The sequence below is a fragment of the Aspergillus terreus genome, genomic scaffold, assembly GCF_000149615.1.
Source record: "Aspergillus terreus NIH2624 scaffold_2 genomic scaffold, whole genome shotgun sequence".
In the NCBI taxonomy this organism is placed as follows: domain Eukaryota; kingdom Fungi; phylum Ascomycota; class Eurotiomycetes; order Eurotiales; family Aspergillaceae; genus Aspergillus; species Aspergillus terreus.
This window is the reverse complement of record NT_165925.1, coordinates 1,532,411-1,560,151: the sequence shown is the minus strand read 5'-3', so window position 1 is coordinate 1,560,151 and position 27,741 is coordinate 1,532,411. Positions and strand designations below refer to the sequence as shown.

At 52.7% G+C, this 27,741-nt stretch overlaps 8 protein-coding genes across 8 annotated transcripts; 4 read left to right on the top strand and 4 right to left on the bottom strand.

The window, feature by feature from the left end:
- Positions 1-61: 61 nt before the first annotated feature.
- On the bottom strand, positions 62-6,865 carry ATEG_01538 (DNA polymerase epsilon catalytic subunit POL2; the record flags this gene model as incomplete). The annotated part of the gene is made up of 3 exons (XM_001208903.1): positions 62-6,015; positions 6,065-6,158; positions 6,293-6,865. The coding sequence occupies 3 exons, from the start codon at positions 6,863-6,865 to the stop codon at positions 62-64; spliced, it is 6,621 nt and encodes a 2,206-aa protein (XP_001208903.1).
- A 425-nt stretch (positions 6,866-7,290) lies between these two features.
- ATEG_01537 (COX20 family protein) lies at positions 7,291-7,944 on the top strand (the record flags this gene model as incomplete). Its single annotated transcript, XM_001208902.1, has 2 exons — positions 7,291-7,624; positions 7,688-7,944. 2 exons carry the CDS (start codon positions 7,291-7,293, stop codon positions 7,942-7,944), a joined length of 591 nt encoding a protein of 196 aa, XP_001208902.1.
- Positions 7,945-9,587: 1,643 nt separating this feature from the next.
- On the bottom strand, positions 9,588-11,270 carry sik1 (snoRNP complex protein NOP56; the record flags this gene model as incomplete). The annotated part of the gene is made up of 3 exons (XM_001208901.1): positions 9,588-9,842; positions 9,903-11,022; positions 11,107-11,270. The coding sequence occupies 3 exons, from the start codon at positions 11,268-11,270 to the stop codon at positions 9,588-9,590; spliced, it is 1,539 nt and encodes a 512-aa protein (XP_001208901.1).
- Positions 11,271-11,649: 379 nt separating this feature from the next.
- ATEG_01535 (chaperonin-containing T-complex subunit CCT6) lies at positions 11,650-13,609 on the top strand (the record flags this gene model as incomplete). Its single annotated transcript, XM_001208900.1, has 7 exons — positions 11,650-11,691; positions 11,749-11,843; positions 11,897-11,918; positions 11,976-12,017; positions 12,071-12,091; positions 12,147-12,320; positions 12,383-13,609. The coding sequence occupies 7 exons, from the start codon at positions 11,650-11,652 to the stop codon at positions 13,607-13,609; spliced, it is 1,623 nt and encodes a 540-aa protein (XP_001208900.1).
- Positions 13,610-14,228: 619 nt separating this feature from the next.
- On the bottom strand, positions 14,229-15,030 carry ATEG_01534 (putative histone acetyltransferase (MysT1); the record flags this gene model as incomplete). Its single annotated transcript, XM_001208899.1, has 2 exons — positions 14,229-14,256; positions 14,375-15,030. The coding sequence occupies 2 exons, from the start codon at positions 15,028-15,030 to the stop codon at positions 14,229-14,231; spliced, it is 684 nt and encodes a 227-aa protein (XP_001208899.1).
- A 749-nt stretch (positions 15,031-15,779) lies between these two features.
- Positions 15,780-18,358, top strand: ATEG_01533 (uncharacterized protein; the record flags this gene model as incomplete). Its single annotated transcript, XM_001208898.1, has 2 exons — positions 15,780-15,995; positions 16,055-18,358. The coding sequence occupies 2 exons, from the start codon at positions 15,780-15,782 to the stop codon at positions 18,356-18,358; spliced, it is 2,520 nt and encodes an 839-aa protein (XP_001208898.1).
- Positions 18,359-18,705: 347 nt separating this feature from the next.
- On the top strand, positions 18,706-20,432 carry ATEG_01532 (asparagine--tRNA ligase SLM5; the record flags this gene model as incomplete). Its single annotated transcript, XM_001208897.1, has 3 exons — positions 18,706-18,974; positions 19,048-19,168; positions 19,239-20,432. The coding sequence occupies 3 exons, from the start codon at positions 18,706-18,708 to the stop codon at positions 20,430-20,432; spliced, it is 1,584 nt and encodes a 527-aa protein (XP_001208897.1).
- A 633-nt stretch (positions 20,433-21,065) lies between these two features.
- ATEG_01531 (transferase family protein) lies at positions 21,066-22,670 on the bottom strand (the record flags this gene model as incomplete). The annotated part of the gene is made up of 1 exon (XM_001208896.1): positions 21,066-22,670. One exon carries the CDS (start codon positions 22,668-22,670, stop codon positions 21,066-21,068), a length of 1,605 nt encoding a protein of 534 aa, XP_001208896.1.
- Positions 22,671-27,741: the final 5,071 nt, after the last annotated feature.

Sequence of the window (27,741 nt, the reverse complement as noted above, 5' to 3'; positions counted from 1 at the left end):
GAACAACTCCTTTCCCCCAACGCCCATGATCCTCGACCATATACAAAACACATCCATCCCATCACACTTGCTGCAGGACCCCCTCGACTACACTCTCCAACAGCTTCAGGTTATGGAACTTGGCCACGCTCTCGAGCACTCGCAGTCGCTTCTCAATGTCCGCGCGGTTCGTCGTCTCAACCCACGTGCCACTACACGAGCAGTGTTCCATGAAGTCGCTGATCTTCAGTCCTCCACATTTCGAGCATTTGAGATCTTGTGTCTGCCATCCAACAACAAGACCTTGCACCTGTCCAATAAGGAGCTCTTCTTGCGCTAGCCGGTCATATTCTGTTTGACAGAAAGGACAGCGCCATGGCTTGGTGACGGCTTTGCTTGTGTCCGACCCTACGTCTGGCAGGACGTCTTCGTCTCGGCACAAATCCAGGTCGCGGATCAAGCAACAAGCACCGCACGTAACTTCGGGCAGCTTCAAGCTAGCTGCCGGGTTTTCGAACCGACCTTCCTTGCTGAACTCTCGCACTTCAAACATGGCCAGCAACTCACGACGCAGGAGCCTGCTCTCGAGGGTGGTCGTCTTAGACAGGCTTAGAACTTGCATCAACAGCTTGACAAGCTCCAAGACGGGGTTGCGCTTGTCACTATTAGGATCCGCTAGGACGCCTGGGAGAACGGGGAACGCATAGTCTGACGCAAGTTCGGGATGAAGCATTTCTTCGCGTTGGCGACGAATGAGGCCGGAGATCTGCTTCTTGAGGGGCTTCGAAAACTTCTCCGCCAAAACAGCCGAGATCTCTTCACTATCCTCATCGTTTGGACGGCCAATGGGGATCTGGGTCATTCGAGGCGTAGACGAATCATCCGTCTCCGGGTGTTTCAGGCTGTGCATCAATTCAATATACTCCACCACCCAATCGTTGAAGATCGTCTGCATTGGGGTCGGAAGAAAGCGGTTGAGCTGCCAATGCATGACCGTCTCGAGTTCTTGGTCATCAGATCCAACCACCTCTCGACATCCTTTGCCGCCGTAATTGTACTCGTCATACCAGACTAGGTAATCCCAGTATTCTTTGATTTCAAGGTCGATGAAATGGAAGGAGGGGTTGGCCCGAAGCGATTTCAGGACGTATTGGCTGTACGCATAGGCATTGCCCACCTCAGACTTCGTCGTCTGGAGCAAAAGCCGTGTCGAACTGGCAAAGACAACGTTCGAGCCAACACGTCGGAACTCGGCCATCAGACGCTGAAACGATTTCCTAGACAGCATCCGGACATAATGGTGCAACGAGCGATCGTAGAGGCAAGAAGATGAACTTTCAACCCATCGGATCAAATGTTGCACCATGATGTCAGCCATGCTGTTCCCTTCGCACGCCTCCGTCCACCAATGCTTCACCATTTCACGTAGCACCACTGCACTCGCAGAGGCAAATGCCTTCTCCGAGTAAAGAACACCTGATCCACTTGGATCGGCCGATGATCCAGATGAAGCCAGAAGACTGTCAGTTCCTTCCATCTCGCTAATGATAGAAGACGTCAAGATTGTGTTGATCGCAAGATTGCGAACCTCGATCTCGAGGCAGACGGTGGTGTAAGCACTGGGTACGTTCACAGAAGGCATTGCCACTTTCTCTAAAGGACCCGTAATGTCATCCTTTTCATATCCGGCATGATCGGGTCTGGGACCGGAAGACCACCAAAGTACAACATTGTTCTGCTGAAGTCGTCTGGCATACGAGATATCGATGAGGTACCGGGGGTCGTCGCTCTCGAGATTGCAAAGCGGGACATCTCCGTATCTCGCAAGCAAGGTCAAATGTTGGATCCAAGAGGAAAGGTACAGATAATGCGTGATAAGTCGCCGGGCGATGAAGGATTGCCAGCCCAGAGGGGGGAGATCCATATCAGAAACCTCCGGCTTTACCGGCAGGACTGGGTACTCCCTCAGGATAGGGATATCGTGGCACAACCGGCTTCTTTGTTGAGATTGGATGACCATGACCGTGGGCTGATTCTCATCGCTTCTGAATTTTTTGATCAGGTCTCCAACTTCCAGGTACGCCTTTCGTCTCGTCGTCACTTGCGTCGTCCTGAAATGAATCTTCTCTTGGTACTCAAATGCATTTTGAGTTTGATCCTCAGCTGTGTTCTGATTCTTGCGCATAAGGAGTTCCGAGTAGATCTTATCGACATTGGGAAGCCCCTGCACGTCTCGAGTGCGGTTCAGAATGACGATATGAGCCTCGCTTTTGGTAGTCGAAAAAAGCGCAAAGATCTGCCGGTCACCCGAGGTGACGTGATACAAGTAGTGATAAGCCAGAGGGGCATCCAGAAGGTATGGCTGCTCCGAGGTGGTCCGGCATAGTGTGGAGAGATCGAATCCACGTTCCAGACCCTCACCTAGTACTCCACGTTGCTCTTCATCGAACGTGCATATACTTCCAAGTTTCAGAATGGCCCGCACGTTCAGAGGGATGCTTTTCTCGTACACTCCCTCAACGCTCGGATGCTGGAAAAGGATATCAATTTTCTCCAATTCACGCAGGTAGGTGTCCTCGGACAGAGTCAACTTGAACAAGTGCACCGATGGGTGTCCGTTGGGCAGAGTATGATTGACCTTTTCGACCTCACAGTCCGGAATGTCGACATCAGGAAGAGAATCCTGTTTAAGGTTGACATAGATTTGCCGCGGCACTCTCACAGTAAGAGTATGAACTTTGCGATCAATCAAGACAAAGGCTCGGACAACACCTGGCCTGGAGGTTTCGGCGAGCTGCAAGACCTGCCAAGTGCTAATGTACAGCAGTTCCGCTTGGTTTCGGAAGAGGTGGCTCAGCGAATCGCCAGAAGCGTTGGCCCGTTCTCCAAAGAGCTGTCGACGGCGGGTACGTGCTTGCTTCTGAATCTTCCATTTTTGCTTCTGATACTTCAAAAATCCCACGTAGTCCTCGGCCATTGACGGCATCTTCGATGGAAGGCTAGCGAAAGGATCCAGCGATGTCTTTGTGTGGCCCTCGGGGAGTTTTCTTTTCTGTGACGCTTTGCTATTGGGTGATGGCTTCAGCTTCTCAGGTGCTGTCGAGTTCGCAAGTGCCTCGTCCAGATCACCTGGGTGCTGAACCCGGTGGTCGAGAATGTTCGTTGATATGTCGGACAGAGGGTTCTTGTCAGCTTTCGTGAACACGTCGGTCATCTTGATCTGCTTGAATCTGTCATCCTTCATGTTGATGCGTCGTTGCAACCAATCTGGGTGAGCGACTCTAGGAACGGGGTTTCTGATCTTCTGAAGGGCTGCCGGGATCGTGATAAGTTTCTGCACCACAGATCCCAATCGCTCCATGTAATAGTCCCAGTCAATCACAGTTCGAGGATCCATATCACCAGGGTCGTCCTTGAGCCACTTGCGCAGGAAGAAACGTTTGACGTTTTCTTCTGCCGAAAAAATGGCGACGGGAATAGCTCGCTCCGTGACGGGAGTGTTTCTGGGTCTTGCAGATATAATGTACTTGCAGTTCAAGCCTTTGTCTTTGACCATCTGCTCTCCCAAAAACTCTGCCAAGCGACGTGCTGTAGTAATGGATGTGGATTTTTGATTTCCGTATTCCTCGAGAGTCTTCGTCATACTCCGGTTCTCTGAGATAAGCTCAATGAGCTCCTCGTCAGCCAGGGTAGATCCATGCTCATAGAGGACGTCCAGCCAGCGGTCTGCAACTCTAGCTACTGCAGCATAGGTTTCTGCGAGTGTCTTTCCTTCCAAGAAGAACTTGAAGATCTGGGTTTGGAAGATTTTGATCAGTTTCAGTTCACCTCGGCGCTTGACCTCGAATCCTTTCAGCTCTGCCAAAGATCCATCATGGTTGAAGACAGCGTAACGTTTCTTCAAGTTTTTGTCCTCTTCCTTTGACGTGGGCAGAATCATCGCTTTGTACGGTCCGTCAACTTCGAAGAAGATAGAGTTTTCGCTGTCCGTCTGATATCTGAAGGTTTGAGGGTCGACAAGGGTCTGATACTGGTGGTTGGTGTAACTTCCATGGACAAGGTGGTTCAACATGACACAAGGATACGAAATGCCGAGTTTCTTTCCGTTTTTCAAGGTGAAGGAAAAGTTCTCTGGGAAAGTTCCAGGAAGCATACACCAAATACCATCAGTGTCGAGCTCCAGCGGCCGTCCTATCCGTTCAACGAGTTCACGAGCCATCTGGATGATCCGGGCACCTGTAAGACAAGTCACGCCAGCCATCTCCAGGGAGTACCATCGGGAACCCTTTCTCATGACATAACCGTAGAAACTGTTCAGAATGACCTTGTGGGCAAGCTGCAAAGAGTCGAACAGAATGATCATCTTCTTCGCCTCCTCAATCTCCGCGGCGGAGGCGCCCGAGGCCTTGAGCGACTCAGTCTTGCCTTTCCAGACTTTTTGCTGGCCCTTGAAATCATAACGTCGGTCTCGGAAGCTTCTCACTGTGTTGACATAGAATGGGTTCTCACGCTGGCAAATGATGGCTTCACGCACTATGGTTTTGCTGTCGTGAATTTTGTGATAGATCTTCTTGCTGTAATCCTGCAGGCGTTTCTTGATAATACCAGCCTGTTCTTCAATGCTCATGTCGCTAAAGGAGCGCATCGGGCTGTTTTTTGTTTTCCCGGGAAATCGTTCATTCGCCACAGCTTGTCGGATCATGTTATACTCATCACGCTTAGCAGGAAGGAATTCACCTCTCCAGGCCCACGGCATTCGTCGATCACAGTTCTTCCCGGGCCGGTTGAAGTCACAGGCCGCACAGTTTGACTCCTCAATCATCGAATCTGGCTGTAAACGGTTGGTGACCATAATGTTCGGATACATCGAAGCGACGTCCAAATGGTAAATGAAAGGGTTTTCATCTCTGTTCGGATTATCTCGCAAGTCGATCAGAAGTTTTGCGATCTGTGCTTTGACCTCATCGTAGTTGACAACATCGTCCATAGACTTTTTCTCTTCAACCGTGATACTGAATGTCAATGCAGCATCCAGGTCTCGGAGAAGTTCGTCTATAGCGGTGGGATCAATCTTGAAAGTGACGGGAATGTCGCTTCGAAAAACACCAGCCTCGATACTTTCGACGTGACCACCGACATAGGTCTCCGACTCCAGCAGATGGCCTTCGTAGAAGGCCTCCGGAGGATCCTTGTGCTTGTTCGGCAAAATGATTTCACCCTTGTAGGCTTGCACCATGAGAAGCATCTCACAAAGCGTACCAGTTCCCTTCCGTAAGGTGTCGTCCGGGTTCAAGGGCACAATTGTACAGAGGGAGAAAATGAAAGGATGCACGTATTTCATGTATAGATAGTACGTGGCAACGGCATCGGAAACGGAATACTCGGCCAATGTCTGGGGGCGTTCACTTGCATACGGCGTCATTAATTCGGGATCGAGTTCGTCAGGATCGTACCCAAGTTTGGCTACTGTGACAGCCTTCAAACCACGACTTCCTTGCGGAAGGTAACTGTCTCGGTTGACCCAGGCAAAACAGTCCATGTGCACGCAGTGATCGCTCTGGTAGATATCCTCGCTATTCTTTCGAAAGCCGATCTCGGTGTACATGTCAATTCCCAGGACACTTGCCCTAGCTTCGACAAACGGCCAATCGAAGAAGTCACCGTTGTATGTGGCAATGACAGTCGGCTTTGCTTCCTTGATGTGTTGGAAAAACCGTTCGATAACACTCCTTTCATCGGGCTCGTTGAAAATCATAAACGGTCCGCTGTATTCGGGCTTTGGCGTGTATTCGAAATCGTTGATGTCTTCGGATACGATCTCTCGGTTTGTGATCAAAAATCCTTGCCCATCGATCATATACGAAATCATCATAATTTGATCAATCACGGAGTCCGGGAATTTTAGCGGGAGTTTGGTCGTCTCAATATCAAATGCAAGGACGACGGGATCAGGTCGCTGGACTCGTTCTTCTAGGCACGTCAATGAAATAACGCCATGTTTTGCCTCCACTGTGTACCATTTTCCTATGCGAATGTCTGGGTACTATGTCAGTCGAGCTCCATGTGAAAGGAATGTAAGATGTACCTTTGTCAATCGCAACTCTAACATGATAAGGCACGTCGTATTCTCGAATATCGATTATAAAATCACTCGCTTGCATGTTCCCATTAGATCGTGACTCATTAATTAATTCATCATCAAAGAGATCAAAGCCGGCATTCGCGCTTAGCGCATTGTTAGTCCCGCGGACGACATGCTGGAATAGGGTTGGACGAACCTCGAGATCTCAACATATGTATCCATCACATTCACGTTCTTCTTGTTCTTCTCTGCCAGAGGAAGTAGCGACTTCCGGACTTCCAGTAGGTGGCCCACGTTCGCAAAATTGAGTTGGAGAAAAGTTCGTCGGTGCCCCAGTAAATGGTTTGGCATTTTGAGATCCTCCCTTTCAACCCGCGAGATCTTCTTGATAAGACCCTCGTACATCCTGCGGCACCATTCCTCAACCTCCATTTCATAGCCTTTCTTTACGGCAATGAGGAAGTATGGGTCGTATTCGACAGTCGCCTTGAAACTTCCGCCATCGTCGTCCAGAAAGTAGTAATCGACTCCTGCGCGGCCTCCAGGGACGTTGGGGTCTTCTATGGAAGTGCTGTGCATATTGATCAGCCAACCAACCCTCTTTTCGCCCGATTCGAAGCGAGGGAATCCCAAGGCTTCGTCGATGCTGTTGGCCAGCCGAATCGCTTCGAATTTCTCATCTTGGGATGTCGTTTCGGTTGATCTCAGAGAGGAAAACTCAATGGTCTTTGTCCGCTTCGGCTTGAAGGATGCTGCGCCAGATCGGAACTTGTTCCCGTACTTGGATGGCTTTCGCACAGGCATTGCGACGACGCGCCCACAGGCCGGGGCTAGGAGAGATCACTCGAGGCAAAAGAGAAATAGGTTGAACATGGAACGGGAGGTTGTCTCGGTTTAGTAGAGGACGGGGCTGAGCATTGCTGATATGCGCTAGTCGAACACTTGAGATGGTATAAGAAAGAAAGGTTGGCAATCCAATGGATTCCAGGCCACCCGATGTCCCTGCCCAAATTTGGCATTGCGGGAGACCCCGACGCGTTTCGCGTTTTCCACTATACGCGTTCCCGCGGGCCCGGAAGAACTATCCGCTTCGGTCAGGTCACAACTATGTTCGGATTAAACATTCATCCGGCGGATCCGAATGTTTCCCGCAAGAGTCTGTTTCAATATAGAGGTAGTATAGCGATTCCGATACGAGGCCTGTTCCAAACTACAGCTTGCGATACACGATGGCAGATGATTCGCGAGGCACGACTGCCTCCACAACTGAGACGAGAGATAACGCCCAAGATCCTTCGAAACCAACGCCGAAACATGACTTCGGCAAAACGCAAGTCGGCAAGCTCTGGGATGCGTTCGGGAATCCTGAGGAGCCGGTAAACATACTATCACCAGCGGGAGCATCTGGAAAGGGATCGAAGGATGTGACGGTCACGGAGGCCATGAAGTCAATGTCCCTCAAGGATGTCACTTCGTTCTACAAAGCACCTTGCGCGCGGGACTCTCTACTACTCGGAATTGGAGCTGGTTTCGGTATCGGTGGAGTGAGAGGGGTCCTAGGAGGTAATGGCCAATGTATATGATGCTCCTCTGAGTGTGGATTCTAACGGATGCGTTTCTTTCCAGGACTACGTTCGATGTGGACAGCCTGCAATTGGGCCGTCGGCGCATTCGCCCTCACCTCCTTGGCAGCACATGAATTCTGCCAACGACGTCGGGTACAAGAACTGGATGGCATGAAGCAGGCGGTGGAAATGATGAAAGAGTTGAAAGTGAAGAAGCAACGTGAGAAGGAACAAAAGGCTGAGGAGGCTGCTCGTCTGGCCGAGGAGGAAAAGAAACGGAAGAGTTGGACGAACTTGGCGAACTATAAGTTCTGGTAATCATGGTCGGTCTTCTGCACATTGCTTGGAGTCATGGAGTTGGTTGAGCATTTGTATATGTCACAGAGTGGGATGTATAGTACATATTTCTGTCTCCAGTTTGATCCAAGTTGTATCATTCGTGGTCGCATATCAACGCCCTATCGTGCGGCATCATATATCGCTCAGTTCCAGTTACGCCAGTAAAGTGACCAAAAGGAGGTAAGACTAAGGATATCCCAAGGGGGGGAAAAAAACCACAACGCCGGCCAACCGACACACCCCACCCCTACTGGATGGTTATTTAAACGTCAAACTTGACCTTCTTCTGGATAGCACCTTTTTGGACCGAGTGTATTATGTCAAGATCCATGCCATCCCGCCTCTCCCTGCGTCTCTCCCGAGCCTCGCGGGCCTCGCGACTCCTCCATTCGGCAACCTGCCTCTGCCGTTTCTGTGATCTCGCCCAAGCGATTGCTGCTGTAGGTTTGAAACCAATGCCATTTATCCCATATCCATCGTCATTCGGATCGGTTGGGTTGTAACCGGTGATTTCGGAGTCATGCCATGTAAGCGGATCTTCGACCTCGTTGCCGGCAAGGGGTGGAGATTTCCTTCCGGTGCGTGATTTCGATGCGGACTGCAAGTTCCTTTTCTTGCGAGGACTTGGTGTTGGTCCTTTTCGGGGAGAGGGTGCAGCGGTCGAAGTAGAGGGTGTAGATTGGCGCTGCACTGCTTCATCAGACGCAGGCTCACACGGCCCTGTCGCGAGAGGACTGGTCTGTTTCGTCGAACAATCCCTTTCAGGCATGGAGGAAAATCGGGCATGAGAAGGAGGCCAGCATCTCGTCTGCGCAGACGGTGTGTATGCGGCGGTCTCATTAGACACTGGCGGTGTCGGTAAATGATCTCCACGGATGGCTAGCTCCCCCAGGCGACCAGCGACCACGGCCCGAGGACTATACCGGCCCAACTCTGCTTCCTCTCGGAGTTTCAATTCTGGTAAACTCGGCAATGAGCTCGTCGATGGTGAAGTAGGAAATGGACTGAGGCGATCTGAGTCTTCCGACGGGTATCGTTTCCGCTTGGGTGAGTTGGAAGTCATTTGTGGGAAACTGGTAGGCATCATCGCGGGGTTACAACCAGGGGTGGGGGCATCTCAGGAAGAACATGTAAGGGCGAAGCTTTCAGAGAACCTTTTCCACAGGCTGTCAGTCCGGAAAGTCACATACTGAGGCCATCATGATAGAGCGACTGCGGGGAACAGAGCGATCCGGGCCATGGCCTTAAGGGTTGGTGGTTGAGTTGGTTGGTGCTCGAGGGATGTCGGGAGTTCATTGTCTCCGAAGGATTTCCCCTCTTGCTTGCTCGGCGGTGAATTTCAAACTCTCTGCAAGGTAACTTCCAGGCGAGTCCCTAGATACATAATAAGCCGAAGAGTCTCATTTTTCACGAACTACAGGTAAATGTCAGACACAAGTGGCCATCAATCGAATCAGTAATTTACACAAAAAGAATACCCTGGCCCATCAAAGTCGTGAACAAAAATGAACATATCGGTAGAAAGCATGGAAATGGAAATATATCAAAACGAACAGCACGCAAATCAAACCCAACAACGCCGCGACTATTGACGCCCTTTCGTCCCAAAAGACACGGTGCTTTTAAACCTTCTTCTTCTTCTTGGACGGCTCAGCGTCGCTGTCGTGCTTCCGCTTCTTCTTTTTCTCCTCCTTCTCTTCCTTCTTCTCCTTCTTCTCACTCTTGTCTTTCTTCTCCTTCTTTTCCTTCTTCTCCTTCTTTTCTTTCTTGTCCTTCTTCTCCTTCTTGCTCTCCGCCGCGGGGGCGTCCTGCATCTCCTCGTCGCTCTCTTCTCCGTCGATGTCCATGTCAGCCAGGACGGCGTCCATGGCGTTTTTCTATCCATATCGTTAGCATTGACTATAGACCACAAAAGCACTCAATGTGAGATAACTTACCATGGCGACTTCGTTCTTGGTAGGGGCGACGCCGGTAGCGTAGAACTCCAGACGCTCCTCAACCTGCTTCTTCAGGACCTCACCGAACTTGGTCGAGGGCTCCTCGGAGAAGTTGTCGATTCTGGACGCGATAGAGCACTTGTTGGCGAGGAAGCGCGAGATACGGCCCTTGTTCTTGGGGCCCGCGCGGCCGATGAAAGAGGAGTGATACAGAAGACCGTACTTCGGGGTGTTGCCCTTGGTTTTCAGGGCACGGAAAAGAGCCTTCTCGGCACCCAGAATCTGCACCGTCGAAGCAGGATACTTGGACAGATTGGTCAAGCTACCAGCGTGCGAGATCAGACGGGCACCGACAATCTCTCCGATCAGCGCCGCAAGGTTAGGGGCAACCACGCTCATCTTAGAAACCAGATAGGTGTGCAGGTTCTTGCGGTACTTGGACAGGCTCACGACGCGCTGAGCAAAGGCGATCACGTTCTCCATGTCGGTCTCGGAGATTTCCTGACCCATGCTGTGCTTGGCGGCATCAATAATGCTCTGGGCAACACCCTCATCATCCTCCACGAGGGCAGCAAGATCGTGGAGCTTGTCATCGGTGAGTTCGGCCTTGTCCTTGACGAACAGAGCGATCTGCGCGTAGCGTTGGTTGTCGGAGACAATCTTGATCAGTTCGGGGAAGTGCCACGAGTACCACTCGCGGACTCTCATGGAGAACGTGTTGATGGCCTTGTCAAGCTGGTCGAGAATGGCAATAGCCTGGATGATGTGGTTGTCATCGCGCTGGACGGAGAACTTGACCTTGGCACGGGAGTAGGCGTGACCCAGACCCAGCTGCGCAGTATCCAGGTCACCTTCGCGAAGCTGCTTCAACAACTTGGTGGCGTGCAGACGGATACCTCGGAGCATATCCTGGACAACCTCGCTGGTGTCTCCGGTTTCGCAATCGACAAAGTCGAAGGCAGACTTGATGCTACCAGCCAAGGCCTTATCCGAGAGTCCCAGAACCACCTTCTTCTTCTTGTTGGGTTTCGGCAGATTCAATTCGAGGAAAGAAACCAGGGTATCCGAAGCGACACCTTCCGAAACGTCGTTGATTTCGCTCAAGGCCTGCTTGTTGTTCCTAGATTTTTTTTGTCAGAGTCTGTAGAGTCGGACCCGGGAGTCGGAAAAAATGTTAAAAATGGAAAAAAATGCGAGTACATACTCAAAAGGCATGAAACTGGCCAGATCAACCATCTTCCCGAACTTGGCGAGATCATTCACACCCTCCTGAACCTCCTTAAGACGATTTCCAACGCTGTCGCCCTGGAGAGCGACCTTGAAAAGAGCGTAGCCCACAGGCCCTTCAAAGAGAAGAAAGTCGGCCATGGTGCGATCGAGTTGGCGACAGTCCCCTGAAAAAAATTCCAGAATATAAATATTCTATATGCAAACAACTGAGCCTTCTACCCAATTTTCACACGATTGCGACGGTGGGTTTGGCGTGGACCGACGGGGGAGTGGAAAAAAGCGCTGGAAGGCAGAATTGAAGAGTCGAGCCGCTGAAGCTCTTTTTTTTCGCGGCGGCGCTAGTGCGAACCCCCGAATGTGGGCTTTTTGCCAAAACTAGAGCTCACCGCATTCGACGGGAAACACCACCAGGTTTGCGTCTCCTCTGCGCTGCGCTCCAGCACGTCCGTCTTTTTCCCCAGAACTCTTCTCCCATATTAGCCCCTTTTCCTTTTCGTCGTCGATTGGAACTGCAGAAATGTCGGCTACGCAGTTACTCAATCCCAAGGCGGAATCGAGGGTATGAAATTTCCCCTCAGAAAAGAATGAAAGCCCCTCATTGCTAACAATCACGCAGCGGAGAGCGGAAGCCCTCAGGGTGAACATCAGTGCCGGTGAAGGTCTTCAGGATGTGTTGAAGTCTAACCTGGGTCCCTCGGGGACATTGAAGATGTGCGTGATATTTACCTGACAACGAACCCTTTCGTGGAGCTGACACATCTCAGGTTGGTGGACGGTGCTGGCGGAGTATGATATCGACCCCTCGAAATACAGAACATGGCATCTAACCGACTCCCAATACAGATTAAGTTGACCAAAGATGGAAATGTTCTCCTGCGGGAAATGGTTCGTGGAGAGAAACCCCGACTTTTTTGGTGCATTTCTAACAGCATCTATAGCAAATTCAAAACCCCACAGCCGTAAGCTACTTTACTTCGAGCCGACCGGATACATCCCCTAACGATTTCTGCAAAGGTCATGATTGCTCGCGCTGCTACGGCGCAGGATGATATCACTGGCGATGGAACGACCTCTGTTGTCTTGTTGGTGGGAGAACTGTTGAAGCAGGCGGACCGTCACATCAGCGAGGGTCTGCACCCTCGAGTGGTGACAGATGGCTACGAGATCGCGAAGAACGAGACTCTCAAGGTAGGCACGCGGGATTATTGTTATAGCGTGACAGAAACAAGGCTGATTTTTACCCTCTCTAGTTCCTCGACCAGTTCAAGCTCGAGCGCACGATCGACCGAGAACTCCTCTTGTCTGTTGCCCGGACGTCGCTCAGCACGAAACTCAACAGTGCCCTCGCCGAGAAACTCACGCCCGATATTGTCGATGCCGTTCTCGCCATCCACAGAGCCCCTGCCAAGCCAGACCTTCACATGGTTGAAATTATGACTATGCAACATCGGACGTCCTCTGACACCAAACTCATCCGCGGTCTCGCCCTGGACCATGGCGCCAGACACCCTGACATGCCCAAACGGGTCGAGAATGCCTTCATCCTGACCCTGAATGTCAGTTTGGAATACGAAAAGTCTGAGATTAACTCCGGTTTCTACTATTCGTCCGCCGAGCAGAGAGATAAGTTGGTGGAGAGTGAGCGCAAGTTCGTGGATTCGAAGCTGCAGAAGATTGTGGAGCTGAAGAAGCAGGTCTGTGGCAATGACCCGAAGAAGGGATTCGTTGTCATTAACCAGAAGGGTATTGACCCTCTGAGCTTGGACGTCCTGACCAAGAACGGAATTCTGGCCCTGCGCAGAGCTAAGCGGAGAAACATGGAGCGTCTCCAGCTTATTTGTGGTGGTGTTGCTCAGAACAGCGTGGAAGATATGACGCCCGATGTTCTCGGATGGGCTGGTCTGGTTTACGAGCACCAGCTCGGCGAAGAGAAGTACACCTTCGTCGAGGAGGTCAAGGACCCCAAATCGGTTACCATCCTGATCAAGGGACCCAACCAGCACACCATCGCTCAAGTCAAGGATGCCGTCCGCGACGGATTGCGCTCGGTATACAACACCATCGTGGACCAGAGCGTCGTTCCTGGAGCTGGCGCGTTCCAGGTCGCCTGCGCGGAGCACCTGAAATCCGACAAGGTCACCAAGACGGTCAAGGGCAAAGCCCGGTACGGTCTGGAAGCCTTTGCGGATGCCCTTCTGATCATCCCCAAGACCCTTGCCGCCAACTCTGGCCATGATGTTCAGGATTCCCTGGCGGCTCTGCAGGATGAGCTGAAAGAAGGTAACAATGCGGGCCTGGACCTCACCACGGGTGAACCGATGGACCCCGTACAGGAAGGCGTTTTCGACTCCTACCGTGTCCTGCGGAACTGCATCGCTTCCAGCACGGGTATCGCCTCTAACCTCCTCCTCTGTGACGAGCTCCTGAAGGCTCGGCAGATGGGTCGGCAGGGTGGACCTGGTGGCATGGACGAGTAATGATGCTGTTGCTACGTATAGACACCGTTATGTAAAGACTGGGGGACGTTGATATTCGGGATGCAGGGTCAAAAATCAAATTTACGTTTTCAATGTATCCAATATATGCAGAAAGCCATGATAATGGACTTGAGCAATCATAATCGATTTGTTGTACGGGTGATTTTCGGAGTCCGTAGGTCCGTTTAGCAAGAGACGGTATACAAGAAGTGCCATCTTTGTCGAGTATGGTATCTATTCATTATACATTTCTAGTCATACATTGTGAGCATCCAACATAAGCTATATACATTAATACACCTATAAAAGGAATAACAGGGGTATATCTTGCACTTCAAGTGCACAGCAGATAGCGGGACCATCGCCAATTACTCGCTGTCTTCACCACTCGAACTACTTTCAGAGTCCGATCTCGGGGCCCATTGCCCAAGGAAACCGTCATCCCTGACGGGATCTTGCAAAGCCACGCGATGAGTCTTGGCCCATTCTAATACTTTCGATTTTCGAATTATCACGGTCTCTCCATCGCTTGCAGGATCCTGCGTTGACTTGCGCTTTTTGGAGGGGCTCGCAGGTTCCACCGCTTTCATATCCTTCAGCGCCGTGATGACATCCTCGGTCAGCATCCCCGTCGCCATTCCGATATCCTGGACGGTCATGATCTCGTAAGAACTTCGTTTGTGAGACGACTTTGTTGGCTTCTGCTTCTCTTGTGAAGCGGACTCCCTTGTGTGTTCGACATCCGAGCCCCGCAGCAAGATATACCGAGCGATTCGTTCTTTCCAGAAGCGAGTATAGCTCTTGCGACCCATTTCGCTCAGGGGCTTCTCGGGACCGCCTATCAAGCCGCCATCCTTCTCCCACGAACTCAGCTTGTAGCTGACCCCCATCAACAGTTTTCCCAGTTGCTTGTGCTGGTATGGAGGGAACACCAAGATGCAGGCCAGATTATTTGCGTCCCACGAGAGCTTCTCTTTCGAGAAGAACCCCAGGATGTAGTAATTGTCCGGATCGGTAGGGTCGGTAAAGGTGAGGAGGTAGTAGAGGAATGACGCGACGTCGAAGAAGACAGATTTATGGTCGAGAAACAATTTCGCAAAGAGGGAGAGGTTCTGCGCGTAGAGCTTATGGTCTTCGCCGTCGAGCTCCCACACCGCGTATCCGCCATGGTCGTAGACCTTGGTGCCCGGGGGTGCGGTGCGGTGTAGACAGAGGCGGGTGTGCTTCGTGTAGGCGTCGGCGTCGCACGAGTACCGGAAACACCAGCGACAAACATATAGGCGGTCCGTATCCTTGCTCACGAGGTCCTCAGGGTAAATGGATTGGTACCAGGTCTGGAACAGGAGGTCTCCTAGCACGACATGTTTCACGTTGCGTACAGCGGGCGGGTTCGCGTGGGACGAAGGCTCGGAGGAGGCCATTTGGGTTATGTATACACCAGACGTCTGTGTGAGACGAGGTGGGGAGTTCAAAGGACCGGCCAGAGAATGGGGGAATCGTGGGTGTTGACGTGTTTTGGCGGCGGACTGGCCATTGGCATGGAGGGGCCCGGTGCAAGGGAGAAAATCTTGACTGTGATTGACTATGGGTGCATGATGCAAGGAGAATGAAGTCAAGAACCTGTAGTTATGCTGGGTCGTCGTGGGAGGTGTTGTACGTAGGTATTAAAAGTACCTCGGAGAGCAACAATCAATCAATCGGGGGTGGGTCATTGGATGCACGCCATCACTCCAATAATATCAATCCCACTGGATCGTCCATCCGAGCTCATACACTGCAAGTTACTATTATTCAGGTATTCTGTTGCCTGTTCTGCTTCCTCCTCCTCCTACTCTCTCTCTGGTTACACCGTCTGCAGCGTTCGTATTCTTCTCGCCTCCCCATGAAAGATCAGGAAGATCATGTGTTCTGGTCTACCGCTGTTCGCTCATCCATAGGCAACAGCATACTCCGTTACCCCAACCGCCACTGAACAATCAACCTCCTTTATCATCTCCATCTGCTCTTGATGACCTTGTGAACGACCTAAACCCATAATATACTCGAGTTATATCCTTCATCTCACTCTCTCCGATTTTCTCTCGTCTCCTTCTCCTTCTCGTCCCTCCCGCTTCCCTCTCCATCTTCCCCTCATCCTCGCTCTCGCCTTCACAATCTCACTCATTTCACCATGTTGGAACTATTCCAGATAAGAGATCTGCACGGGTCTCCATCTCCGACTGCTACAGACGATACAGATTCTTCGACTCCTCTGCCAAATACAACCTCCGATCCCCAGAACCGCGGAATCATCCAGATCTCATCCTCAGACTATGACCAGATCGCAACGACCCATCCCCGCGCTCGACTGACATATGTCGATGATGATGACGGAGAAACCATCACGGTGAGTCTGTCCCTCAACCTCTCCTTCTGGTCATGTGTGCGTCTAACGCTCGACAACAGGTTGGGTCGTCGTTCGAGCTTTCTCAGCGTCTAGAGGACCCCATCCCTCTTGGATACTTTTCCATCCCAACCTTCTCCGGTCCCGTTTCGACTTCCTACCCTATGCACATCTTCGACATCAGACGGTCAAAATCTGTAACGGACCTCTGGAAGAAATATGAATATAGGCAGCATCTACGGGTCGACCAAGCAACGTCCGATGCCAATACGGAAACCCAGACTCACGATACTCGCCCTCTCGCCCAAGCAGAAGCTCGCCCAAACCATGACAATGCGGCGAATCCTACCTCTGTTACGGAGAACAGCGAGATGGAGCCCCTCCTGGCTGCATTCGAAGCCCAGATGGCCTCCATATTACGTGCCTCGGAGAATCTCAATAGGGCCAGCGAGCAGCAAACCACCGCAAACCCCCCGCAGACGCAAGAAACTCCTCGCTCAAACAGCACTCAAAGCCCCAATGATGCATTTACTTGTGCGATAAACAATCTCATCGACGGAGCAGAGAGGATTAGGTCTGGGGTCGTGTCCAGGCTTCCTGAGTTCGAACGCCAGCTCCAGAATGCCCAACGGGCTCTCCCTGAGCCTGTTGGATCTTCGGTGCAATCGGCCCTTGTAACGTTGGAGGATCAGGCTAGGAATCTAGCAAATGCTCTCAATAATGCAGCTGCCGCAAGAGGCCAGGGCAGCGGCAACATCTTCCAAGGAGAACTACCCACAGCGAATGAAGCTGTTTCTGGTTTGCGCAATCTTGCATCCGAGATCGGTCATATGGGATACACTTTGTTTGGAGCCTTGGACTCCGAGCTCAGGGGCGGTTCGAGGTTCCAAGGCCAAGACTCGCCGAGGGATAACTCTGTCCCTCCGCTTCCAGAGAATACAGAACAGGCACCAGACCCAAGCCACGAAACCCCAGCGATACGTACAGAATCCGGAGCCACCCTATCTAACCGAGATCAAGATGTCCAGACTCATCACGCCGTTCCTCATCCCCAATCCACGCAGGATAGGCAAGCGCAGCCTTCAAACCCTTTTACCTTGCCTTATAGGCCTCGTACTGAAGGACCTGGCTTGAGTCACGATCCAGTCCAAAATCCCTGTTCTTCTGGTCCGTCGTGCGTATCTTGGCCCGCCCAGCCGAGGGTTGTTAACGGCCCACCATTACAACGTGCACCCACAAGCAGCGCGCTGTTCATTGGAAACGTCGGGTTTAACGTTAACGAAAAAATGATCCACGATGTTTTCGCCTCAAAGGGTTTCACACCTAATGTCAACCTTCTGCGATATCCAGGCGCAGGGCAACATGCTGGCTTTGGTTATCTATACTTCCCTTCGGACAACCATGCACGAGACGCTTTGGAAGCCCTGCAAGGCACCCACATTGACGGGCATTCGATCAATCTCGAATTCAGCGACAGTCGTCCAGCCCGAGCATTTCCAACCTTCAATTGTCCACCGCCTAGACTACCTAGCATGAGGCGAGGAAACGACCCGCATGGTTTCACGGGAGAAGGTCATCATGAAACTACCAGTAGCCGCAGGACGGCTCCGTTGTCGGTTGCAGACCTATGTTCGAACGACCATCGGCACGTGGATGAGGCGACTACCGATAGCAATCTAGAGGGCTCCTGGCAAACGAACGCCCAGCGATTGAATGCGCTTTACCCCTCCTTGACACCTGAGAACACCCGCCCGCAGCCCATTGTCTCCGACCCGCCTGCGCGCATTCCAGATCAAATGCTCCAGTTTCCGCCTTTCTCTCAGCAAGATGCTCTGTACCAGCGTGCTGGATCATCCGTGTCTGATGATCAAGTGCATCGGCAAAGGACACCTGAAGACTCCAGAAGAAATGAAACATCTACACAAAATCTCCCCGGTTCATTTCCCCAGGATGTCCGTGACGACCTCGAAATGCCCCAAAACAACGGTCCATCGAACCCCTTACGCAGCCAGTCGGTCTCTTCACGCCCTCGGAGAGGCAATCCCGTCCACCCTGCCAGATCCTTGAGGCATGGGCACCGGGATCGCCCCGGCCGGCCGATGGATGGCTTTCGTCCTCTGAGCTTCTGTAGTCAAGCGCGACCTTTTCATACATCTGGGGGTGTTTCTAGACCGTCTGCTCACAGGCAACAGAGAATTGACGAATGTGTATCTGCATTGGCAAGTCTTGGGTACGGTGGCGCCGAAGAAGGAGGCCTCCAGAGGATTGCTGTGTATGCAGAGGCGGTAGATGGTCGAATCTCTGATGCGATTGAGATGATCGAAGAAGAGCGGAAGGCATATGAGCAGCAGAGAAGCCCTATGTGATATGACATGTTTTAAACGTTTCGCTGTTGGATTTGGGGGAAGGCGTTGTCTGTGTCTTTCTATCTACTCAACTCCAGTGCTTTTTAATATCGCCTGATGAACCATAATGAACTCGAACACGGGCTAGTTTAACGATTTATGAGCCGACTGTAAAGTAGTACTTCCATGTTGTCGTGTAGTTTCTGGACGTTGGCGTACAGTGCGGAGTATGCTGTCAGAGGGCCAGGTGGAGCTGAATCATCGGGCCGGGAAAATCGACAGGCGCGCGTCGTCAAGCCTCATCTAATCCCCGATCAACCACCTCTCCACATCAATCCGGCCTTCGTTCGGTGTCCTTTCTACAAGCAATGCGGACATGGCGACGGACCTTCGCTACGTCTGTTGTCAGACTGAACCATAATCCTGCCACGCGCAGCGCCGGACCCGCGCCGCTACGCTGTGTCCAGGTGCTCCAGCGAAGCCGCAACGGGCCCTGCGATCTCGAAGACCAGGAGATCAAATTGAATGGGTTCGTTCGCTCGGTCCGAAAACAAAAACGCTTCGCGTTTGCCGAGATCTCCGATGGCTCGACCGTGGAGCCGTTGCAAGCGTTCTTAAAGCCAGCGCAGGCAGCCGAGTATGTCGCATTCCCATCCGCTCTACACCATCAATCCGAGACTCTGGAGACTGACATTTCTTCTGTACACTAGGCTATCTACGGGCACAGCGGTTGAGATTTCTGGGATTTGGAAGGCCTGTCCACCAGGCAAGGAGCAGACCCATGAGCTCCAGGCTACAGAAGTGAAAATCGTCGGCGAAGCCGACCCCGAGGTACGCCAGCTCCCTCCGCACGAACAGCTCACGCTCACCAATCCATCCATGACAGACCTACCCGATCCAGAAAAAGTACCACAGTCCCGAATTCCTCCGTCAGATCCCTCACCTCCGCATCCGCACGCCGTTCAACTCCCTCCTCTCGCGCTTCCGCTCCGAATGCCTCTACCAACTGGGCAATGTATTTCGCTCCGCCCCGAACGGCGGCTTCGTCCAGGTGCACCCGCCGCTCATTACATCGTCCGACTGCGAAGGCGCCGGGGAAACTTTTACCGTCGTACCGCGCGAGGCGATGGGTTCCCAGCAGCCGGACGGTGAGCACTTCTTCCGCGCCCCGAAATACCTGACCGTGTCGTCGCAGCTGCACCTGGAGGCCTACGCGGCGGAGCTCGGAAACGTCTGGACGATGTCGCCCATGTTCCGCGCCGAGAAGAGCGACACCCCGCGCCACCTCAGCGAGTTCTACATGCTCGAGGCCGAGGTCAACTTCATATATGATCTGGACGCGCTGACCGGGCTCGTCGAGCACCTCCTCCGCGACCTGACCCGCCGTCTCTACGACACCCCCGTCGGACAGGAGATTCTGGCCGCGAAGCGATCCGGCGAGGCCGGGCAGGAGCACCCCGACGAGTCGAACGCGGTCCTCCGACAGCGGTGGCAGGACATGATGGACGGACCGCGGTGGGCGCGCATCACCTACACGGACGCCATTGCGGCGCTGCAGGACGCCGTCGCCTCGGGCCAGGCGTCCTTCGAGTACGAGCCGCAGTGGACCGACGGCCTGCAGCTCGAGCACGAGAAGTACATCGTCGATGTACTCCACCGCGGCCGCCCCGTGTTCGTCACGGACTACCCGAAGGCCATCAAGCCGTTCTACATGGCGCCGTCGGACGCTTCCACCGCGCCTCCCGGCGACACGGTCGCGTGCTTCGATCTACTGCTCCCCGAGGTCAGCGAGGTGGCCGGGGGCTCCCTGCGCGAGCATCGTCTCCCGCAGATCATCCAGAACATGCGGGATCACTTCCTCATCAAGACTCGCGACGAACAGTCGAGCCCGGACGCAGAGCCGCTGTACCCCCATCTCCTGCCCGGCGAGGACCTGGGCCATCTGCAATGGTACGCGGATCTCCGGCGCTGGGGCACAGCTCCCCACGGCGGATTTGGGCTCGGATTCGACCGGTTCTTGGGCTTCCTGGCCGGCGTGTCCAGCGTGCGCGATGTCGTATCGTTTCCGCGATACTTTGGCCGGGCAGACTGCTGACGGCTGTGTACATAACGAATTGTATTTTTATTAGAGTATCGATTTGCCTTTGTGTAGATGGCATTAAGCTTATACAGGTTTGTCTCTGGGTGTATGCCGTTTACTCGAATCAGAGGAGAGCGTGTAGAGTTGACGAGGGCACAATACAGCAAGATATACAAGCCAGCCACTTGCTCAAATTTCAAACCCCTGACCACGAATATACACTCAGGCAGATCCCGCTGGGTAAAGCCCGGCTAATGCCTAGTTCAGTAGTTACCTGAAGACGAAGTTCCTGCGAAGACACGGTTCACAGAAACCTTCCACAGGCTTGAATCATGACCACAAAACAAGATTCAAGAAACCCAAAGCTGCGTGCAGTATCCCGGAGCTTGCTGTCATCGGACCAGGCCAACTCCGACCATGCGAGGACCACGGATACCCTCGGTCTCCCACGCGGTTGCCTATCTTATTCTTGGTCTGGTGGTTGGATGGGGATGTACGCCACGGGGGTAGCATTCACGGGATGCGTCGAGCTTCCCAGTTACCCAGCCTAATTCGCGGCAGACTTTATACATTACGTGCGGTGGCTTGCGCCTCAGCCTACGTAGGCATATCCGTTAATGCCCGTTATCCCTGATCGATCGCACGGAGTCAGTCACTGCGCGTCAACACTGGATCCCGGATCAACCGGTCCATATCCTCCTTGCGGAGGTGTAGGACGACATCCACGCCGTTCTCCGTCCACGATCCAGACGCCGCCGCTGCCGCGGGGCGGTCTGTTGGCGGCGCTTCCTTGATCACGACCAGCCCGTCCAGGTTCTCCAGCACATCCTCGACGTAGCGCGCTGGCCCCCAGCCAAAGTCTACCTCGTACAGGCCGGCCCGGGCCCACGTCGTCACCATGATATGGCGGCGGCCCAGGAAACCTTGCCAGATGCGCTGCGGGGTGGACTCAAAGGCTACGCTGTGTAGGTGAGCGCCCAGTAGGTCGGGCTCGCTTACTTGCTGGAGAGAGTTGCGGATGCGTTGTGCAATGGGACGCAGCGTGGTGGTGGCGGCGACGTCTGCGCCGGGCATTTCCACGTCGGCCATGAGCGTCGGTGTGCCTAGGAAGTTGTCGCCGAGCTGGAGCGCGGAGCGCAGTCCGCAGGTCAGGTTGCAGTGAACGGGGTTGCGGTCGTCCTGGAGTTGACGCGCACGGTTGATGCAGGACCAGATGTGGGCGAGGACGGCGTCATGGCGGCTGAGTCGGCCTCTGTCCGCATCCTGGTTCGCCTCTTGCCAGAGAGACTCGACCTGCTCCCTGCTCAGGCGGACAAGGTAATGCGCGGAAGATTTGGAGTCAAGTTCTGACCAAGGGATGGGCTTACCCGCTGGCACCTGCGCTGCGGCGCGGAATGACTCGGGGATTGTCACGGGCCATGGACAGCCCGGAGAGTCTGTCCAGAAATCGTATCGCTCGCAGGGCAAGGTACTGATGCGTTTGATGATGTCTGGGTCGGCGTGGTCGGCGTTGATGTCGCCTGTGGCGCGAGAGTCCAACAGCCCCGGGTTGAAGAGAGGCGTGAGCGGCGGAATGGATGACCGCTGACAGAGCGCCTGACTGACTCTCGCCCAGTCTTTCACAAAACGGGCCAAGGAATGGGCGTCGGCCAGCGGGTGGGCGGTCTTCACGGCCAATACGAATCCACCGCACGCGAGGGAGGTGAGTTGAATGGCTACGTGCGGCCGGAAAGCGCCTCCATCATCTGCGTCTACATGGGGTTTCTTGACTGGCGTGGAAGGAACAAAGGACGCAAAGGATACATTCGAGCGGTCCCAAACAGTCGGGGATTGCGCTTGAGGTGTCGGACAGAGGTCGTCCAGCGTAGCCGTGCTCTCGGCAACGATGTATTCCACGCCGGGGTCTTGCGAGGATCCATGGATGAGATGGACACGGCCCAGGCGTCGAGCGTGGGGAGGGAGCTCATGATCTGGATCGATTGCAGAAACGGAATCGACCTCCGTGACCAGCTTCAGCCTCCCACACCATTGGGGGTAAGCTTCGAGTGTAATCCGAAGCGAAGTCCGAAAGTGGTGAGAACGGTCGAAATGATCGAGGTCTGTTGGGGCTGGAGGCTCGAACAGCCAAGTGGCACAGGGCGCGATGAAATCCACCGAGACCGCATCGAGCAACGAGAGGGCGGTAATCTGCTCGGAGATTGGCTTGTTGGGGAGGAGCCTTTCAGAGCCCAATATGGTTGTTTTAAACGACATTGCTGGCCTGCAAACGACCAATGATCAGAGCTCGCCTAGAAATTCAGGAGGATATCTGTAGGCTCCAGACTAATGGACCTTTTCGAGGGATTGACTACATTGCTGAACGTTGTTCCTCTTATATCGTGCGTTCAGTATGCAGCATCCTGGCATGTAGGTAGTGGTCCTATCTGACATATCGATGGAGACGGCCTCGTGGGAACCCGCTGGATGCCACGTGAGTCATAGTACTATTCTCAAGTGTGGCTTTGACTCCATCCCGCATGAGATGAGGATTAGTTAGTGGTGAGCCTAGACGGATTCGAGCCCACCGGCAGGATCCAGAGGCGTTCTAGTTGGGAACGGCGCGAATAGCCGATGCATCTGGAAGGAGGGTCAGTGATTGGGAATGACTCGAAATGACTCGGTATGAGCGTTTCATTACCTGGGATGACTGCATAATATGGAGCTATCGACTAAGCACCGAGGTGAACTCGGTCAACTCTACGAGAGTTAGATCAATACGGATATGCTTTAGGAAAACGAAACGGAAGGCGGTGAAGCCATCAGGCGGCTGCAGAATAATTGCCTATTCCGGTAAAAACGAGACCTCCGCCCGAACGGAACCCCGATCCATCAGAATTCACGAGAACGACCATTCATCTTGCGCCTCGCGAGGGGATGTCCACTTATTTTGGAGAAGATGGATCATTACTATTTCTGTGTACTCCGTCTACGACCCTGATCTGGACCTTTCAAGAACATCCAGCCCGTTTAGCCTCGGATCCGGGTATGACGGATGGGTGTTGAACCCAAGCATATCCACCCTGTCATCTTGGGAACCAAACAAGGTACGACGGATGGGGACTGGGCAGCAGAAAATTATGCTAAGGATAAGCAGGAACAAAGGATGGGGCGACCTAGTGACGACCGGCTCCATCGACGGATACTTTAATCCCTCCAAGCTGCGGTCTGGGCGGAGCCTCGCTACGACGGTTGCCCCAATCCGGCTGGTGGCGATCCACCTCGTTTAGGATGGTCGGAAGTAAGAGGAGCCCGACGGACGACGCTCTTGTCTTACTCCGCCATCGTGACTCGTTGGAGAAAATGAGAAACCTCGGCGAGACGGCAATAGTGCTCCGACTGGATAAGGTCCAAGACAAGCCATTCATTTCGTTCGTCCTCCGTACAGGGTATGTTTCTGCCTAGTGCTTGGTCGTTATCCATAGTGTCACACTGCCACACTGGCCGTGGATACAGGGTCGCTAAACGACCGTCGCCTTACGAGAGAAGTTCCCGCGGAGGGACCTTCCTTTTCCATCACGCGGGGGGGCAGGAAAATGCCAAGTTGCCAACCTTAGTGGTGTTAAGCATATTGTCTCGGCCTGGACGCTGCCCAGCCTTTTGGACCCAGCCGGAGGAATTGGCAGGCCGATTCTCCTCGTATTACGCAGTATGCTCGTATTGTATTGCTCCGGTGGTCTTGGGTTGTTGCTCGGCATGCTGAATCATCATTCGAAGGGCGACTAAGTCCGGTTTGTGTTATGCATCCCCCTTCGCAATCGTTCTTCTTTACCTAATCGTGCTTGGGTCCGTGGAACCATGTAGTATCCAAGGTGTCTTATGGACCCTATCTTCTTACCGGAGGGTAGGAGGGATAAAGAGTATTCCGTACGGAGCACTCCATAAGGTAAGTTGTGGACACCATAAAAATAGGTAGGAAGAAACTAGGCCCTGTAGTACAGCCGATCAAAACGAAGTAGCCACTATCTACGGAGTATGAAGTACCCAGGCAGTCTATATCACACTTCACATAACCCTTGGTGGGGTCCCCCTATTGTTCGTAGCCCTACATACCTCCCGAGGAACATGCATATCTAACTAGACAAGACCGATTCGAAACAAACCTGTACAATATTTATATAACCAGATATCATTCCTCGCTGTAGAAAAAACCAAAGAAGCAGCCCAGAAGGAAACCCCAGGCTAAGCCTTGGCTATCTGTCTATCGAGGATCCCGTCGGGAAACTCGTGTCACTTTACCATTCAGTAGTCGGCGGGGACGGCTTGGCTCTGCAGCGCTTTGACTCTGGGGCCGGGCAGGGATATGGATCCTCAACGCGTGTGGTTTGTTGGAAATAATGAGAAGGGCTGTACGGAGGATGCATGGATTGCAGGATGTACGGAGTACATTAAGAGTGGATAGTAGGGTACGTAAACGCTAAATACCTAGGTACCTGGTAGGTAGGTAACTATGTAACTCCGTAGTCGAGGAAAACCTCCATCGGTACTCCGTAGGGGTCGTCACCTCCGTACCTTAACCTAAATCCGCCGGCTCTGATCGATCATTTATGCAATGGGCGGCTGATCCTCGCAGCAATACCTGAGTCGGGTAGTTGATCTACAGCGACGAGAGACTACGAGGGTCTTGAGAGGAGGGTAAAAGGCTCAGGCTGTATATACAAGACAATACCACATGCAACCCAACATTATTAATTATCTTGGACCCTGGCTTTCTTGACGAGATTGGTATCGTCGCTCGTATGGCGTGCTAGCCGAGCATCCATCACATAACTATCCGGACCCCCCCAAGTCAGATTAATTCGACCATCGGGGCCCTCCGCCACAATCCCACATTCCGTACTCCGTACATACCACGGTGTTCTTACCTTACCTTACCTTAACCCAATTATGCTAGTGGAGATAAGCCCGTGCAACGTTTCACAAGGAAGCCCCTTGGCAACCTTGATTCGAATCAAGGGTGGAGGAAGGTTGCACTCCATACCAGAACATCAGGCTTGTTCTTGTTTGAGGCCGACAATCAACATGCCGTCCGGTGACGAAAAGCACAGACGTTCCCCCCTCGTGCAACGGTTGCAAGGCAAGGGGATCCAGGAGGCAGCGAGGTTTCCAGAAGATATGCGCATATCCTTCGAGCCTTGATCGTAAGATAACCACGTAACTCAGAGGAAGTTTGGAATGTCGAGGAGCGTTGGTGTCAGGCCTGTTGTTTCTACCGAATATCGCTACCAACATTCCAAGCATTATATATATTACTTCATCAGATCCAAGAAACCGGTTCAAGTCGAGACATTCAACTATGCGACCTTGCTTCTGACACTATATATAACATCACTCGGATCAACCATTGTCACAACCTCTGACCATGATTTAGTCCGATTGGCGGGCCGGAGATTATCCAGACGTCCCCTGTCCTCCGTTCACTTCGATAGCTTTGTTCCCACCCGGCTCCCACTGAATTGTGTCGCCTGAGTTACATCACAAACCGGACGGAGAAAAAAAGCTTGTTTGATTGCATGGTTGGAGGGGTGCCGGTCGTACACAATCTGCAGGGAGGGAGCAAAGAGAATGCGAACTACCTCGCCGGTCGGTGATGCCATCCGAGGTAGAGGTAGATGATGGTGTCAAGGAGTGCTTTGACACTTTGACATCATGATACCTCCAGGAGCAGTATACGCCTCATTGCATAGTCGTACCGCTGTGCGACCTTCCAGTTGTCGGTAATAGCATTGTTGCGTTCAGTGTCTCCTGGCATAATGTCCTACGCCACTGGCCCGCTACATACGCTTTCTGCATCGTCAGATCGAGTCTGCTTGGCAGGCGTTCTGCAGGGGATGGTGGTGGTGGAGGGGTTTGTGATGTATATGTATGCACCGAGTATGTGGGTGCCTCTAATGTACGTTGTTCGGCGGCCGCCCTACCCGCCAAATGATGGAGATGAACCCACTGATATCAAGGTGCGGTTGCAGGAACTATCGACACAGCTTGCTGTGGTATCACGTTGCAGAGATTCGCGGGGGAACACAGACACAGTGTCGATGCAGTAGAGGGTTCTCTCGCCAAGGTTTGAGCGACCTGTCGTCCCAGGACGATCTGCAATCACCACACACCACCAAGTACATGTGTGCATGGGATGGCTATCGCAGTCCGTCAGTGAGGTACCCCATACGCCGTGCATCATTTGACAAGTTTGATCGCGTTTCCATGTGAGACATCAGCTGCAAACAGTCGTCGGGATGGCAGGCAGTGGTCGCTTGGCTCGAATAATTTACGCATGGCCAAGTGGACCGGCCAAGCACAGCCAAGAGGGACGGACCAGGATCCGACCGACTCTGTTGGCGATACGCTTATCCTGAGGGCCGAGTTAGTTCTAGCGACCCAGACTAGGAGCTGGAATCCGTGGTTAGGCTGAATTTACTTACGGCTCTGTCGGAAGAGACTTGGATTACAGCCGCTCGCTGTGCGGTATTATTGACTAATTTGTCCGGCGTCTCCGGTTGAGGTACCATGCGCAGGTACAATTAATGAGTTGACATGGTTGACGATTTAAATCGGGTGGATGACAAATAGGGACATGGGTAAGTTAAGTGAGCAATGTCTTAATCCGGTAGCAATCTAGCAAGATATTCTACGTTACAAGCTCTAACTTTATGTGAGGATCTACTGTAGTATCAAGCATTCTTTCTTTCCAACCGTGAGCGACGACGTGCACTACCCTGTACCCCCAAGCTTACATCCCTGACAACAACTGAATATACCTCGTAAGATGGTCTGTCAGTTACGACGACCAAAGAGATAAACCACAAGCATCACGACTAAAGCTCGATCCTGGCAACTTTATCTGTCCATCCGAACCGTCTCACTGGACAATAAGCTCCGATTGCTCTGGCGTGGATGTCTGACAAGGAATGGAGGGCGGCACAACAGTGCGACTGCCTTGATTGGGGTGTGATAAGTCGATGAACCTTAAGTCTTACGTGGCATGAAGCTCGGGTGTGGTTTGCATATGACTGCTCATTCTTATGACTGATCCTGATGGTCGTATTTATTACTTTTTTTATCAGAGGGACCAAAGAAATACGGAGTAATAGTCTGTCCCTTGTTTTTCATGTACTCCGTAGTTCCCTTCATACCTAGGTAGGATCCTACCTACTCCTACTTCGCACACTGACCGGAAATAACAGGAAATATTACCGATTGATTGAGACAGTCAATCGGATATATTGAGCCGGGATCCCTGCAGGAGGCATAATCAGGAACGGTGGGTTACTACCTAACTACCTATTTGGAG